Consider the following 17021-nt stretch of genomic DNA (forward strand, 5'->3'; position numbering starts at 1 on the left):
TGGGGCGCTCTTACTCCTGGACGGTAGTTGAGGCTATCTCTGGGAGTGGTGCTTACTGCTCTGGCTCCTCACAACATCCAGAGCGTGCAGGGTAGCTTTGGAGGACTCAGCTTTGGTAATCCTTACACTTTATAATATTTTAGATTTGTACATTCATAAATATAGGACTTCTGAAGATATCAAAGAGAGCACTTTTAACTGTATTTTAAATTCTTTATTTTGTGACATTTTTTGACTTATACAAACTGTGTGTTCTTAAGATTTATTTTTATTATATGCATATGAGTGTCTTGCTCCCGTTTTGTCTGTCTGCTGACCATAAAGGCGAGAAGATGGTGTCAGATGCCCTGGAACTGGAGTTAGCCATGGCTGCAAGCCAGCATGTGGGTGTTGGGAACTGAAGCTGGCTTCTCTGCAAGAACAGCAAGTGCTCTGATCTTCTGCTCCTAACCGTCTTCAGCCCCTAAATTGTTCATTTTTAAAGTGTACACCTTGGTATTCTGGTATGTCAAATAATCAACCTATTCCACATAATTAACACGAATCATCTCTAACTTTTAGTTTTGAGCCGTTGTTTGGTCAGCTTTGTACCTTTCTCACCCCTTGCAGCTCCTGGCAATATCATTCTTTCTGCTTCCGTGATTGCTTGCTTTAGGTCGCACCTGGGAGATCACATGTTTTCTCTGTCTGTGTTTTGCTTTGCAGAATGTCTTTTAGCTCCACCTGTGTAGTGGAGAGTGGCAAGATATCTTTTTAAAAGCTTTTTAAAATATTCCATAGGAAATCTTTATCTATTACATTTAAAACATGCATGCATCTCTCAGAGACATGCAAGTGTTACCGTGGGCAGCGCTACAGCCCACTACAGAGCGGGTGGAAGAGCAGGGTTCCCTCGGCAAGCCCACTTACTTTAGCTTTGGATGTATTGAGAATGGAATTGTTGGGTTGTTTGGCAGAGTCCCCCAGGAGTGGCCCCTAGTGCTGTCTGTAGCAGCTGCTCACTGCCTCCGCTCTACAGTTCACAAGGACATTGGCTCTCTCTTGTCTTTTTGGTAATGTTCATCCTAGCAGACTTGAGGTGAGTTCCAAATGAGGTTTTGTTTTCCAGTCTGATTGGAGGCAGCTCAGGTGGTCTCCGTCTTCTCACGTGCCGGTTCATACCTCGGTTGCTTCTTTAGAGAAGTGTTTGCTTGGGTTCTTTATGTTTCATTTTTGAACTTCACAATTTTCTATAATTTGATTATTAATACCAAATTTCAGATACAGTTTTTAGATACTTCATACTAATTTTTATTAAATTTATTAGATACAGTTTTTAACTAACTCCCCACTTTCTGGTAGGTCACCCTGTAATGTGTTTGCTGGGCAAACTTTACTTACTGTGGTGGATGTTAATATTTGTTCCTTGTTCCTTTAGTGTTGTATCTAGAAAATTATTTCACGATGTCTTGAAAATTTTCCATGTGTGTGTGTGATGTGATGTGAATACCTGTTTTTCCATTGACCCAGTTTACTATAGTAGTTAGTATGCATTTTGAATGTGGAATAACATACCTGGGTTTGAATATTTATTGTGTCTAGCTTATTTTCTTTGTCATATGTGCTCTGTGAAGACAGGAGATTACGATGAATTATTCTGTTTTATAGCGTGTTCAAGGAATCCTGTGATTTAGCTCCCATGCACTTAGCTCCTGTGGTCGGGAGAATGTACAGTAAGTGGTAGTTATTAGGTTGGTGTCTTTATTATCCCGTATAAAGACTGTAAAAGGAGAACTAGAGGGAGCACTGGAGGCTGGATTGGGGGCCTTACTGTTAGCTCCAGAAGCTTGAGTCCTGCTCGGTCAGCCGGCTAACCAGCCTCAGGGAGCAGCGGTTACAGTTGGCAGGGTCTTTTGGCTCTAGGGATAGCAGCTGGGCTGTCACAGTAGAGAAGGAAACTCGTGGGATAATGGATGAGTGCAGAGGTGAGAGAGACTGTTAGAAAGAGTGCTCTATTAGAAAGTGGGCCTGAGTAGGTAGGAGGTTCCTATCGATCAAGGCGGGATGGGGAGTGAGTGACTCCATTTCAGATTTAAAACCCTAGGGTGCTGCCTGAGCAGTGTTAGATTGGTGCTTGACCTATTCATACTCATAAAAGAGCATCTAGGTTTCTTTGAGTAACTGGGTCTAGAAATGAAGATTTGGGAGTAATTTTTATGGCTATATTCAGAGTTTTCTAGGAGAGTGGTTTATGGTCAAAACCAGTCTGTGTCTTGTTTTTTTAAAGGGAGTGAAGAACATATTTAAACTAAAGGGTAACAGCAGGGTGAGAGGGTAGGTGGAGATAGTGTCATGTGGCAAGCCCGAAAGAGTGTCTTCCAAACATTTTGTAACTGGAGATCGAAGAGGAACATACAACTTTGGTCTAGATACCCTATTTTAGGCAAGCAAAATGCTATTGCTGTATGTTTACAGATGAGAAATGAAGCCCTCACTTTAAACTTCATTAACATTATCAAGTTAGAGCTGAAGGGGAATTAAACATACGACTTTCTTTGCTGTTACTGTCACTGACTTCCTTTGGCCCTGCTGTCCTGGACAATGTAGGTCTGTAGCACTGTCTCTGGCTCGTGCCACTAGATGGCAGCAGTGCACCTTGCTCTCTCGTGTTTTCCAGCATTGCCACCTCTCCAGGGACCACCTCTAGTTGAAAACTACTGCTTTACACTTGACAGTTTTCCCTCTGTCTAGTTTTGGTACATTTTTGCTTTATGGACATAGTAAACTGCACTTAGAACAGAGGCTCTGCTATGTTTAAATAAACATTTCCTCATATTTTAATATTCTTAATACTTATGTTGATTGGATTGTTGCATTTTAAAAGACCACCACTATCTCAGGTTATATTGGGGCTGTATCTAAACACAAGTATTCTCTAGTTTTTCTTTTTCAAACAGCTCACTTGTTAAAATCAGACTTATTTATAGACTAGGTATCATATTTATCAGTTAATTAGAGCTTTGATATAACAATTGTAATCTGAGTACATGCTGGCGAATTCAGTATAATTAAAATTTACTTATTATTATACACTAGAGTATATGTATGCTTGTTTATACTTCAGAAAGATTTTGTGTTTCAAATGTTATATTTATTTTCAAAGTCTTAACCCCTTTAATGTAATATCTTGGCCCTTATTTTTTTGGAGACTGAAAAAAGGTTTTTAAAATTTATCTGTTTTTTTTTTTTTTTTTTGCAAACACCATAAAAAAAAACAAACAGACAAACATGACTAAATCATGATTTGGCCAGGATTGTGCTGGATTCAGGAAGGTCAAACATAGGCATTATGGGGGCACAGGGGCTTCCTGTCTTATTTTTCAGCTAATTTTTTTCTGAAGGTATGACTTATTTCCTTATTTTCTTTGTCACCTCAAGACCTGTTTTGTGAGATTTCTATCAAATAGCCTTAATTAGCAAAAATAAATTTTTATTATAGTCTTTTCAGAGATGAGTTGACAATTAGAAATATATTTCAGTTTCGGCAGTAAGAAAACTCTATGCAAAAGTCTAAATAGAGATTTATTTCCAGCTACCATGAAGCGTGTATATCATCTAAGTGAGTCTGTTGTGGCATATATGGAATGAAATGCCTACTAACTCATTGAGGCAGTATATATTTGACTTTAAATTTATCTACTGCTAATCATGAGACCTGGGGAAATAATGTATATTGTGTTCTTTTTTTATTTTATTAACTTTTTCTTTTTAGATTTAACAGATTTATGTCTGGGTACTTTACCTCCCTCCTCATTCCCTACTATTTCACGTGTATCTTGCCACTCCCCTCCATGCTCCTCCCAGGGGTCAGAGGACAGTTGTTTAGAGTAGGTTCTCTCTTTCCGTGTTATGTGTGTTGTGGGAATGCCTGGGGTTGCCAGGCCTGCATGGCAAGTGCCTTTCGCCTGTGTGAGAGCTGCCTGATCCCCGGTCTCTCTATAGATACAGAGAACCATGAAATGGATGGTTTACCTAAACATAACTAGACTTATGAAATGTCTTTAAGACATAGTAGACAAATCTAGTGATTTTAGGAAAATATTTCTTCAACGGGCAGAAAACTGAACATAATTACAATTATGTAATTTAAGAGAGGCTATTTTTATATTTTTGGTTGTAATCCTAGCTTTTAATGGCTGAGCCAACTTTTTAGCCCTAAAAGTAGCTAATTTTGACTTAATTAAAACAAAAAGTTTACTCAGCAAAATAAATTGTTAGGGCTAGTTCAGATGGCACAGGTCTATAATCTCAGGTACTCTGGAGCCGGAGGCAGAAGTATCAAAAGCAAGGCCATTTTTGGCAATTTAGTAGGACTCTTACCTTAAATAAACAGTAAAGAAAGGGTTGGGAGGGGGCTCTAGCTCACTGTTGGAGTTAGCATCTGAGAGCCCTGTGTTTAAATATCTCCAGTATCCTAAAAGTTAATGATGGGGTGGGGGCGGGGATAAGGAAAGGAAAGAAAAGGAAGAAAGTTTAATTCAGAAAGTGCACAGGAAGTGTGCATTAGTGGAATCCTGTAAGCCTAGCACTCAGTGGGTGAGGCAAGAGAGTTGTCATTTCAAGTTCAACTTTGGGTACATATTGACTTTCACACCCTCCTCTCACCCCCCCCCCCCCAAATTAAGTAGGAAAAGGATGGCCCATGATTCGAGCTCTTGGGAGGTGGGAGCAGGCTCAGGATTCAGGACCATCTGTAGCTACATGGAGAATTTTGAGGCTCTGTTGACCTTGGTGATACCTTGTCTAAAACAGTAACCACTGCCTGGGTGTAGTGGCATATACTTGTAATCCGAGCACTGGGGAGACAGAATAGGGAGGGTCTTTGGGTTTGATAACCAGCCAGCCAGCAGACTCAGACTCAGTGAGGAAACTGTACAACCATTAAGGAAGACACCAAGTGCTAACCTGTCTCTACACATGTGCACCATGTACATGCACGCAATACCTCACCTCTCAGGAAAAGAAACCACAAAACAAACAAACCAAACAAAAAAACAAAGTCAAAGCAGTCAGAAGTAGAATATTTGAACCCTTTGGCAAAGAAGACAGTCAGGTTTCAGCTACATAAATGAAGAAATACAAATTACTATATTGAGAGGTAGTGAGTTGGGGACTAGTCTAGGATACTTAAGGCTTGTCTAAAACAAACAAACAAACAAATAAACAAAATCATTGCTTAACTCTATACTTTGTAGATTTCCCCCTTAGGCCGATCTTTTACATTTATTATATAGTAAGTCATTATTTGGTCCTTGTAATCCACATGGTGTCAGGAGGGAACTGCTCCTGTGTATGAAGACAGTGAGGACATGACTGTTCCTAGGTATGGGATAAGGAGATTTTTATTGTAGATAAGAGGGAGAGCACAATCAGAAGGGTCCAGAGTGAACTGGGCCATGAGAGGAGAGGGGGAGGGCGAAATAAAAGGGAAAGAGAAGAGAGGAGCCACTGACCAACAGCCCAAGAGAGCTTACAGAACCAACAGGGCACATAGCCAAAACAGCTGAGGCCCTCTAGGGGCCGGAGGCTGGATGAATGGGAGTGACACACAGGGACAAGAGAGCTTGTGGGTAGGAGGTGGGCTGTGCCAGTGTGGGATGTGTTAAACCGGTACCTCAGACATAGGTTAATGGAAGAGCCATTCTCTTTTGCCAGAGATGAGGAGAATGACTCCTTTTAGCAGGTAGGAACTATTTTAAGTCCTGGAAGGAATGCTGACTTTTGTCTAATTGCCAGACTTTGGGAAAAGGAATTTGTTGAGATTTGACATTCCAACCTTTTGTTGATGATAAAGGGATGATGCAGTCTCTACTATAACTACATCCCATTATCTGGATGATTGGAATGATGGTGAAGAATTGGGGGTGTTCAGGCTGGAGGACATCTGTTTAGCTTGCTACCCAGGTTCTGTAGGGCCACCTGGAGCTAGGGAGTTCAGGCTGCTTCGGAGGGGTCTAGGATGAAGGTTCCCAGGAACACTGGGGTTGGTGTTTACAGGCAGTTTTAGAGCAGTCTGAAGTTGATTAGAAATCTGCTGGAATAGAGACAGGGAATTTATCATTATACTGAAATCCATACTAATCCAAATATTTTAAAGAACTTTGTGGTTGCTTTCTTAGTTTAAAAAGTAGATACAATGATAAACCAAGGGCTCAGTAGAACTGAGAAGTCTCATAGGTGTGGCCTTCGTTGGCTTATACCATGGAGTCCCCTTAAACAGGATTGTGGTGAAGTTAAATTGTATGTCATCAGCTGAGATGGAGATGAGCCATGTGGTTGCTATTTAAAACATCTTTTTTTGGCAAATATATTTTTAATCAAAAATCCAAGTTACATATACAGCGTATTCTAAATAAGAGTTGAGTCACATATATGATATGTTATAGCAAATTAAGACTACCTATCTCAGAGTCAGCTATTGGATAGAACACAGGGCCCCCAATGGAGGAGCTAGAGAAAGTACCCAAGGAGCTGAAGGGGTCTGCAACCCTGTAGGTGGAACAACTAAGCAGTACCCCCAGAGCTTGTGTCTCTAGTTGCATATGTAGCAGAAGATGGCCTAGTCGGCCATTATTGGGAAGAGAGGCCCCTTGGTCTTGCAAACTTTATATGACCCATAGATGGGAAGGCCAGGGCCAAGAAGTGGGAGTGAGTGGGCAGGGGAGCAGGGTGGGGGAGGGTATATGGGACATTCGGGATAGCATTTGAAATGTAAATGAAGAAAATATCTAATAAAATAATTAAAAAATAGACTACCTATATATGGATTTTTAAATTATAATCCTTTTGTTATAAGTTTTAAGCTAAATTTTATTATAGATGTTAAAAATCATACCTAATGAACTTAACAAATCCTGAGATAGCTTATAGCATATTTTTGAAAAAAAATTTTTTTTTTGAGAGCAGAGAGGAAAGAAATCATAGAGATGAAAGAATTTTAATAGTGGAAAATAAAATAGAAAAATCTTACAATTAAGATAGAAGCAGGGGGGGAGGGATGGGTTTCTGGGAGGGGGGACCAGGAAAGGGGATAACACTTGAAATGTAAATAAAGAAAACCAATTAAAAAGAAAAAGGAAGAAAGAAAGAAAAAAAAGATATCTTTGGTTGTAGAGAGCAGAGCTGTAAGAGATTTTGGGATCATTTATGTGGTAGCAGAAGTCATTACCATATGAGAGAATTTGGAAATGGAATATGTTGATCTTTGGTCCTTGATCTGTATTGAAGACAAGCCATAGTAACATAGTGAAAAAAACCGATTCCGTGGAGGAAATTGAGTCCATGGAAAAAGGGTCAGAAAATGGGACTCCACAGGAGGGACCAAAAGACAGTGCAGTGTTCCAGACAGGCTTATAGACGCTTTGGGACTGGAGGCAGCTCCTAGGGTAGGTGAGATGAAGCTCCAGAAGGAGCTGAGAACAGAGGCCTTAGGTCAATAAATGTCAGTGGTCACAAGAATTTCAGGTGACTCCATGGGGAATGAGAGACTTGTCAGAGAGAGGTCCTAAATCATAGGGGAAGGGCATCCCTTTTACAGGTGGGATGAGCCTTTTACAGGGCTCAGTAGGGCAAAAGGAGTTTTCTAGCACATTGGTATGGCATTTGTAGTAATAGTAAACAAAGCAGGCACTTGTACCCCATAGAGGAGGAGAGTAGAAAGCAGCTGAAAAGGCAGGGTGAAGGATCCTATGGAGACTAGGAGAGGGTTTTGGGAAAGCCGGGGAAGTTCTGATAAGAGGGAACCTGGGACTGTCTTTAAAGAGAGCTGTGCCCACAAGGAGGGTATAGAGAGATGCCCCAGAAGGGCATAGCAGGCTCTAAGAGCCAGAGAGACATATACAGAGTAGACTAGAAGAGGCAATGGGGAAGAAGCAGCTGAAGAGGTGGACTGTAGAATTTGGTGGGTGGCAGAAGCCAGCAGAAACGATTGATCTGTACATATTTCAGGAGGGGCCATGATCAGATCAGTAGCTTGGTGTGGAGCAGCTCAGTCCCCTGGTGGGAACTTATTTATGTCATTTTGAGTTTAAAAAAATTGAGGACATGACTGCTCCTAGGAATGGTGGAGTAGGTTTATTGTAGTTATTAGGAAGAATTTAGACAGGTATCTGGAAGTGTCCAGACTGAGCCAGGCCATGAATGGAAGGGTTGAGGAGGGTGAGGTTGGTGAGAGAGGAAGAGAAGAGAGGAGTAGGGGAGGCTAAGAGGCCTGAATGATCCCACATAGCCAAAATGCCTGGCTTATTTCTTTAAGAGAGAAGCTGAGGGAACGGGTCCCTGAGGGAAGCTGGGTTTGTATAGCTGCCAGCCTTTGGGAAAAGGATCTTAAATGAGACCTAACAACCTGCAGGGTCATCTGACCACCACACATAGCCTTGACATGTACACATCCTACACAAGTAAAAAACAAGCAAATTAAAAATATCAAAATGGAAATAAAAAGTAGCAATTTTGCTTAATAAAAAGAAACAGTATATTCAGTAAATTCAACCCTACATTTTAGCTTCTTACTAATTGCTTTCATTTTAATCCACTTTAGAAATACAAGCCTGGTCGATGTGATGACATTTTGAAGTGGAAACCTCCCAGTCTAAACTCTGTGGATTTTCGACTTAAGATAACAAGAATGGGAGGAGAAGGGTAAGTGTGGACTCTAGGCCTAAATAGGGGTTTTGTTTAGTTTTTGAAATCTGGTCTTGCTTCGCAGCCCCAGCGATTCCTGAATGTAAGACCTTACCGCTTCCCAGGTAAGAACCTCTGACATCATATGTGGTCATCCTCATAGGGCTTCCCCACACTGCCTGCCACATTTACATGCAGTCGCATTTCATAAGGCTCTACTCCCGATAGGCTACTTTATATTACTCTGAAAAAAGGAAGGAAAATGTTACATATTTTCCATATGTATATCATTTTCACGTATCATTTATGTTTTGTACATACCTAAGATAGTCAACAAGGTTTTTTTCAAATTTTAAATAGTTTTCAAAATAAAATATAGATATATATACTAAAAGTCTTATCAATCGAATTCTGCATATGAGATCATTAGTTTTCTAGTCATAGATACTAAATCAGTGGAGCTTTTCATTTGAAGGGCATTTAGGTATACTTTACTAGGGGAAGTTTTTAATTATTGACTTGAAGTTTTCATAATATTCATTAATGTTTTTATTCACTGCCTATTCTCTTACAGCTGTTGACTGTTGTAAAGGATGCTTTAGTGGGAATATGATATATATAGGTTTTCCGAGACAGGGTTTCTCTGTATAGCCTTGGCTGACCTGGAACTCACTCTGTAGACCAGGCTGGCCTCGAACACAGAAATCCACCTTCCTCTGCCTCCCAAGTGCTGGGATTAAAAGCGTGAGCCACCATGCCCGGCTGTTTACTCTATTTTCAAAACCTTGTTTTCACTCTGTCTCACAAATTTTAAGGACTTTTAATTAAATTAAATATAACATAATAGGAAATGCTTAGTTGAAGAAAAAATAAAGAGGAAGTATGGATAATGATGACAAAGGGATAAAGTTTGCAGTGTACAGCATTGGAATTTATTTTGTCTATAAAAGGTAAAGTGCAGGTAATGGAGGGAAGGGTATAATGATTGACGGCAAAAATCCAGGCTCACAGATTAAATATTACTCTTTTAAGAGAATATGTATATTCAGAAAGGTATGTTGTGAAAGAAAGAAAGGTAGTTGGTTAATAATGCACATTGATGGTGCTTTTCAATGTTAAAACATTTAATGTTTTACATTTTTTGTGACTTAATTTGCCATTGGTCTTAATAGCAAAAATTTGTTAGAGAATAATTTTCTCTAGCTCCTGAGTTCATATTTGAGTCTCTCTGTCTGATACTACTCCATGGATAGGTAATTTATTTATTGTTGCATGTATGTTTGTGCGTGTGTCTCATAGGACTTTTTTTTTTTTTGATATTTTCTTTATTTACATTTCAAATGCTATCCCGAAAGTTCCTATTACCAACTCTCCACCCTGCCCTTGCAAGACCGAGGGGCCTCTCTTCCCAATGATGGCCGACTAGGCCACCTTCTGCTACATATGCAGCTGGAGACACAAGCTCAGGGGGTACTGCTTAGTTCATATTGTTGTTCCACCTACAGGGTTGCAGCCCCCTTCAGTTCCTTGGGTACTTTCTCTAGCTCCTCCACTGGGGGCCCTGTGTTCCATCCAATAGCTGGCTGTGAGCATCCACTTCTGTGTTTGCCAGGCACTGGCATAGCCTCACAAGAGGCTGCTATATCAGGGTCCCTTCAGCAGAATCTTGCTGGCATGTGCAATAGTGTCTGGGTTTGGTGGCTGATGATGGGATGGATCCCCGGATGGGGTAGTCTCTAGATAGTCCATCCTTTCATCTTAGCTCTAAATTTTGTCTCCTTTCATGGGTATTTTGTTCCTTATTCTAAGGAGGAATGAAGTATCCACACGATGGTCTTCCTTCTTCTCATAGGATTTTCATGGGAATAAATGTGTAAAATATTTAGAACAGACCTGGGTACATGATAGATATATTTAAATATTTGCTACAGTTTCTGTTGTTTCCATATAAATAGATTTAATAAAAGACCGTATTTCCCCCTTGCCACTCCTGTAGAGTTACCTAGTACGTGGTGTACCATGTAAATTCAATGTTCTCTGTGAACCATTTCCTGTTTGATTCTTGTCCCTGTTAATTTTCTCTTTTTAAATGCATATAATTGTAAATTGCTGAAAGAGACTATATTAGTTACATTTCTTTTGCTGTGATTAAAATAGGAACAGAAGCAACTTAGGGAACCAGTTTTATTTGGCTCCTAGTTCCAGTCCGTAATGGTGGGTGTGGCATGGCTGCAGGGGGTTGGAACAGGAAGCTAGGTGATTACATTTTTGTTGTTGTTGTTGTTGGCACCCCAGAAACAGAGACAGCAAACTGGAAGTGATGCAGTGCTGTAGTTTCTCAAAGCCTGTCTGCAGTGATCCATGACACGCCCCCCCCCCCCCCAGTGTCACCAACTGGGCTCAAGTGTTCAAATACATGAGCCCAGTGGAACTTGTTTATTTATTTATTTTTTTCATTCAAACCACTGCTGAGACCATGCTTTTGAAAAAAGAAATTAAGAAGACTTGAATGAATGATGGGAAGGTAAAATGAAAGCCTTCATATGGAGGTTAGCGTTTTCAATGATTTAGCTGCTTTGGCAGGGAGTTTGTAGTTCCTCAAAGTGCTAAGTATGGACTCAACCAAATGACCCAGCTATTCTCTTCTCAGAGAAATAAAAGCTGTTGCTATACAAAAAAATTAAACTTGGATTTTATTGGCATCATTAATCATTAAGGTCAGAAGAAGGTCCAAACAATCCAGATGTGTGCCAGCTGATGAGGAGATGGACAAGCTCATGAGAGAGCAGTTCTCTAGAATGTGCTAATACAATGCCTTGTTATGCACAGAGCAAAGGGTCTCGAGATCCTGAAATTCCTCTTGCTGGAATTTAATAATAAAACAGTTTAAGTCCAACGTTTGGACTGCTGTCTGTGGCATAGTGAATACAACTTTTTCTTTAAAAAAGGATCACTTTGTGGATTATGCTATTGCTGAGAGCAGGAGAACCATATGCTGTGGATGTATACTGTGGCCACTGATCATGCCAGGTTAAGGGCGAGCATCCAATAGTATTGCTGGTTGATAGAGAAATGCAAGAATTTGCCAGTTTACATTTTTTATAAAAGGGTGCAGAGGCTGAGAAATTTTTCGTAATTTGCCTTACTAAAGATCTAAAGGTCTGCATGTGATTGGAGTAACAAGCAGATTAAATTGTGATAGCTCATGATCATTTTTTGCCTTTGATGGTATTGATTTCTGCAGTTCCTTTGAGGATGCTGATTCACTTTTGGTTTATTCTTCTGGTAGGGCAGGTAAGTTGTAGGGCCTTCATTTGTCTTTTCCTGGAAAGATGGCTCTTACTCTAAGGGTCAGAGAGCCAATGTCAAAATTCTTCCAGTTGCCAAGTATTTCTTTCATTATGTATCCAGCAATTGGGAAATAAGCACAAGTTCTGTTTGTGGACATGCTACTCCATTTAGGTTTGCTTTTGTTTACTTATTTTTTACTTGGTAGATAAAATCACAAATATTTGCCATATGAATAATTGGGCTTCATAATGTCTCAGCAATGTATACATTGTGTCACGCCTACATCAGGGTAAACATTTCTTCCTTTTGAAAACTTACAGAAGCCTGTTTTCTCACCTTTTCATACACATAGTTCATTCCTTTTATCTGTGGCCAAACCCCTTTGAATTGTATCACAGTTATTCTTCTTTCCATGAAATTATGGCTTAGAATCCATTGACCAGTTTCCTTTGTTTCTTCCTTTCCCCTCTCCTCTTTCTCTTTCCTGGTAATTAGTACCCTGACTTCTGGGGAATTAACTTTTATATTCACGTGGTACTTACCTTTCTATGTTGTGTTTCACTTAATATGCTGCTTTCCATTTTTGTCCTCATTACTGCAGATGACAGTTTATTATCACAAACCAGTTTATTACCAGACCACTCTAACTTCTCTGTTTAGCTAGGAGAATATGGTGACATTGTTGTTCTTGAATATTGAAAAATGTCCTTGTATAGGAGAGAATTGAGTCGGCAAGAATATATAGCTAAATGAGAAACTGTATAGGGGTAAGCCTTTCTTTAATTTTGCTGTGTTCTTTCTTCTCCCTTGTTTTGAAATCAATATTCTACAGTTTTATTTTTATTATAAATTATTTAAAGAAGTAGAATTTGGAGATTACAGTACTATCAGTGGTATTATAAAGAATGCTTAGTAGTAGCAGTAAGTGCCTTAGAGAACACAGAAGAAGGTGGATGAAGAATGTTGAGAGGTGGAGGCTAGGGAGGAGTACTGTGAAATACTGGATTTGAACACAACACATTTGCACTCTGAACTTACACTCACATCAGTGACTTGTACAAGACTGGCACCAGCCAACATTCCAATAGGAATGGAAGAAGGTCTCATTAGGCTCGACCCTCGCAGAGCAGCAGCTACTGGCAATGGGTGGTTGCTGCTGGGTGGGGAATTGTTTTCTTCTATAGTGTGACCAATGCTAATTAGACTCAGTGAGTTAAAAAAAAAAAAAAAAAAAACAAAACGGAAGAAGGAGAGGATTAGACAGAGGGAGAGAAGAGAGGGAAGTATTAGGGATAAAAGGGTCCAGAAAGTATCTGTTTAAAGTGAGTGGTAATTCTCAAGTGGTCTCAGTGCTTGCTCCTGCGTGCTCCAACCCCCTCACCCCCCAGCCTCATGTGTCCTCATTTCTGTCTGTATCTAGTTACTAGTACATGTCGTCAGTCTGAAAGTGGTTGCAGGATTTATAGTAAGGGTGGTACATTTAAAAAGGCCAGATAGTCCATATTTTAAGGTTTGGTCTGTACATTACTGTTTTTGTTGTTGTTGTTTATTTGTTTGTTTTTATTAGATATTTTCTTTATTTACATTTCAGATACTACTCCTTTCCTAGTTTCATTTTAATCATTCTGTTCTGCCACTGTAATGCAGAATTTAACATTAAGATTAAGAAAACATAGACACAAAGTGAATACAGATTTATTGAAGAGAAGCAAGAAAAACTCTTAAGTAGAAAGGGTGGTTCTAAAGAAGGGGAATATTGTGCTGTCGTCTTACCCAGTGGCCTTTTATAAATCTTAGGATGGGAACATGGAAGAACTGGGGTAATCTTTACTGAGGTTGGTTATTCTCTGAGTATATTGTGGGCCTAAGCAGTATGGTTTAATATACTCTTTGCATGACTCATGGAACCTAAAAGAGGTGGTGATTAGTGGTTGTTTAATCAAGTGTTAATCAAATCATATATGTGCTTTGGTCACCTTTGCCTGTTAGCTCCGCCAACTCTCTTTACTCTTCCTGTAGGCTAGAGGTCCAAGTCATTTCCTTTCTCATCTTCAGACTGTCTAGCTTAAACTTTACCATGAGCCTGTGTTCCTCACTGCTTATGGAGTGCTAAGTCCTGCTGCAGGAGGTTTTCTGTAATTTAAAGTATGTTTGTCAAAATGTGGTCGATTTTATATAGCTTAATATATAGCCTCTATTATTTCATTTTTAAAGTTAGAATTTATTATTTTTAAGTCAGGTTAAATGTGTGTGTCTGTGTGGGTATATGCGTTTCAGTGTATGTGCCTGATGCCAGAGGTGTTGAGGAGTCCTTGGAGCTGCAGTTACAGGCAGTTGTGACGCATCTTGGTGCTAGGAACCAGATTCAGATCCTCTGTAAGAACAGCAAGTGCTCATACCTATTACAGAGCTATCTCTGTGTTGTTTTATACATTTTTAAAATGTTTAAAATGTGTGAATGTAAGCGTACATGCTAACACAGTGGCTATGTGAAAGTCAGAAGACAAACTGTGGAACTGTGCTCTCCTTCAACCTTGGTGTGGGACCTAGAGTTCCTAGAGATGGGACTCAGGGCAGCACACTTGGCATGGTGGGTTTCGAGTGCTAAGCCACCTCATTGGCCCCAGCCTTTTGTCCCCCCCCCCTCCCTCCCTCCCTCCCTCCCTTCCTTTTTCTTACTCATTTATGTGTATGTTAGGGCTCACAAGCGCTGTATGGTGTATATATAGGTACCAGAGTTTGAACTCAGACCATCAGACTTAGTTAGAGTGTCTTTCCCTGCTGCATCATCATGCTGGCCTGTCTTTTAACAAGATAATTTAAGTTATGTTCAGAATTAGTGTGCTATGTTGTTTTATTTCTTCTACCTTTGTTTTTATTTCTTTTTTATTATTTTCCTATTATTACTTCCTAATAATAATTCCTATTATTTCCCTCTTATAACCTGACCTTTAAAAAGTATATGATCACATTGGTATTAGTTGCATTTTCATCCATATTTGCTTGGAACTTATGTGAACTTTCCATAAATGAATGGTACCTTCCCTTCCCTGCACTCATAGTTAGGTGCATATCTTCACTATTTGAAAGTAAGACGCTCTTTCCTGCTGCCTGCTCACTCTTGTGCATCATACCTAGAGCTCTTGCTAAGACATTGCCTCTCCTGCTCTTGACGGAGTCCTTCACAGTGTTTTTATTTTCACTACCAGTTCACTCTACATTTTTGTTAAAAAATTTACTGCAACCTTGTCCCCAAACAGTCCCTGTAAGTGTAACTAAAATTTTAGTGTGAATGGTGGCTTGAATGACAGTGTTTCCCATAGGCTCCTATATTTGGATGCTTGGTCCCTAGATGGTAGAAGTGTTTGGGAAGAATTAGAACTGGCCTTGTTGGAGGAGTGTGCTACTCTGAGCGGGGGTTGAGATTTCAGAAGACTCATGCCATTCCTATTGTGCTCTCTCTGTCTTAAGATGCTTAAGATGTAAGCACTCAGCGATTGCTTCAGCAGGAGGCCTGCCTGCTGCCATGCTCCCCATTATTATATTTATGAACTCTAGTCCTTTGGAACTGTGAGCCCCCATTGAATTTTTTTTTTTTTTTTAAGTTTCGTTGGTCATGGTGTCTCATTAACAGCAATAGAAAGGAAGACAGTGTAGATACAAAAAGCCCAGCTAAGTAAAGATACAGTTTATTCTGGAACCCAGTATGGCATCATGGTCCAGGAACACAGACTCAGGTTGTCCCAAATACTGTATTTTTGAGGTCATAACAATTGTAAAGTTTTTATAGTAACAGAATCATGAGAGTCATAAGTCAACACACTTTTCAAATATGTTGGTGGATATATCAGGTAGGCAGGTTACAGCAGAATAGAGAAACTGTTGCCATGGGCTTTAGATGCTGTCTGATGACCTTCTTGTCTTTTGGGATGGTTCCCCAGAAGACATGTGAAATAATTACAATGAAGTTAACACCCTGAGATAAGCAGTAAATGGCCATTAAAAGTCTAAGATAGATCAAGTAGCTTGGCTCTTGATATGACATTCTATAATACTCTAACTATATTCACTGGAGTTCTTACTTAGTTTTGAACTCACTCTTCTTCCACCCCCTTGGAACTTTAGTTCACAGTTATTTGTTTCAGGTTAAATAGTAGGTTTTCTCTTAAAAATTTAAAATGTTTGTTGTTATTTATTTATTTTTAAATTTATAGGTGTTGATATGTTTGCTTTCTTGCTTGTCTGCTTGTGCACTGCCCAAAGAAGCCAGGATATCAGATCCTTTGGAATGGGAGCTACAGGTGATTGTGAATTACTTGGTAGAGGTCCTGTGGACAGAGTCATAGGTCATTCTGCAGAAGCAGCGATTACCGCTGAGCTATCAGGCCCTAGTCTAACCTGCCCTTCCCTACCATGTTTGAGACAAGGTCTCAATACGTAGCCCTGGCTGGCCTAGACCAGGGGACCTTGAACTCACAGAGATCTACTTGCTTTGGCTTTTGGAGTTCTGGGATTAAAGGTATGTGCTACCGTGCCCAGAGTTTATTTTAATTATTTTTTAGCTTTTCTTTTAAAGCCATACTACATGCATTTAATTAAAAAATCTTAGTATACATTAATCTTACTATACATTAGCTTAGTATACATAAATAAATTAGCTTAATATATATAAATCTTAGTATGCATTGGGTTACCTACCATTTTCCAAATTAAATTGAAGAGAATTCGTATGCTCTAAGATGGATTACTATTGTTTCCTTCATTTTTCTTTTTTTAAAAACCAAATTAATTTGCTCTTTGTATTATTTGTCTTACGAATAATTACAGACTATTACTCTGCATTGCTGCCTATCTCTTCCTGGAAGGTTATCATATCTTTCACGGAATTCTTGACGTTTCTTTGTGTGCATGTGTGTGCATGTTTGTGTGTAAGTCGTATGTGCACTGTGGAGGTCACAGGACAGTCTGAGGCATTTTATTCTGCAGGTGCCTTGTCTCTCTTGTTTAAGGCAGGGTCTTTCATTGACCTAGAAGTGGACCTGGCTAGCTGGCTCGCAGGCTCCACCTTC

General features: G+C 39.7%; 1 protein-coding gene across 3 annotated transcripts in view; it reads left to right on the forward strand.

Annotated features, from left to right (window-relative positions):
* Nucleotides 1-17021, forward strand: part of Rngtt (RNA guanylyltransferase and 5'-phosphatase) — a 175882-nt gene that overhangs the window by 74103 nt on the left and 84758 nt on the right. For all 3 annotated transcript variants that reach the window (XM_021222038.2, XM_021222039.2, XM_029533371.1), the window contains exon 13: nucleotides 8579-8679. In XM_021222038.2, coding sequence (XP_021077697.1) covers nucleotides 8579-8679 — 101 coding nt within the window. The remainder of the gene's footprint in view (nucleotides 1-8578; nucleotides 8680-17021) is intronic.

This window comes from Mus pahari, chromosome 22, assembly GCF_900095145.1.
Source record: "Mus pahari chromosome 22, PAHARI_EIJ_v1.1, whole genome shotgun sequence".
In the NCBI taxonomy this organism is placed as follows: Eukaryota; Metazoa; Chordata; class Mammalia; order Rodentia; family Muridae; genus Mus; species Mus pahari.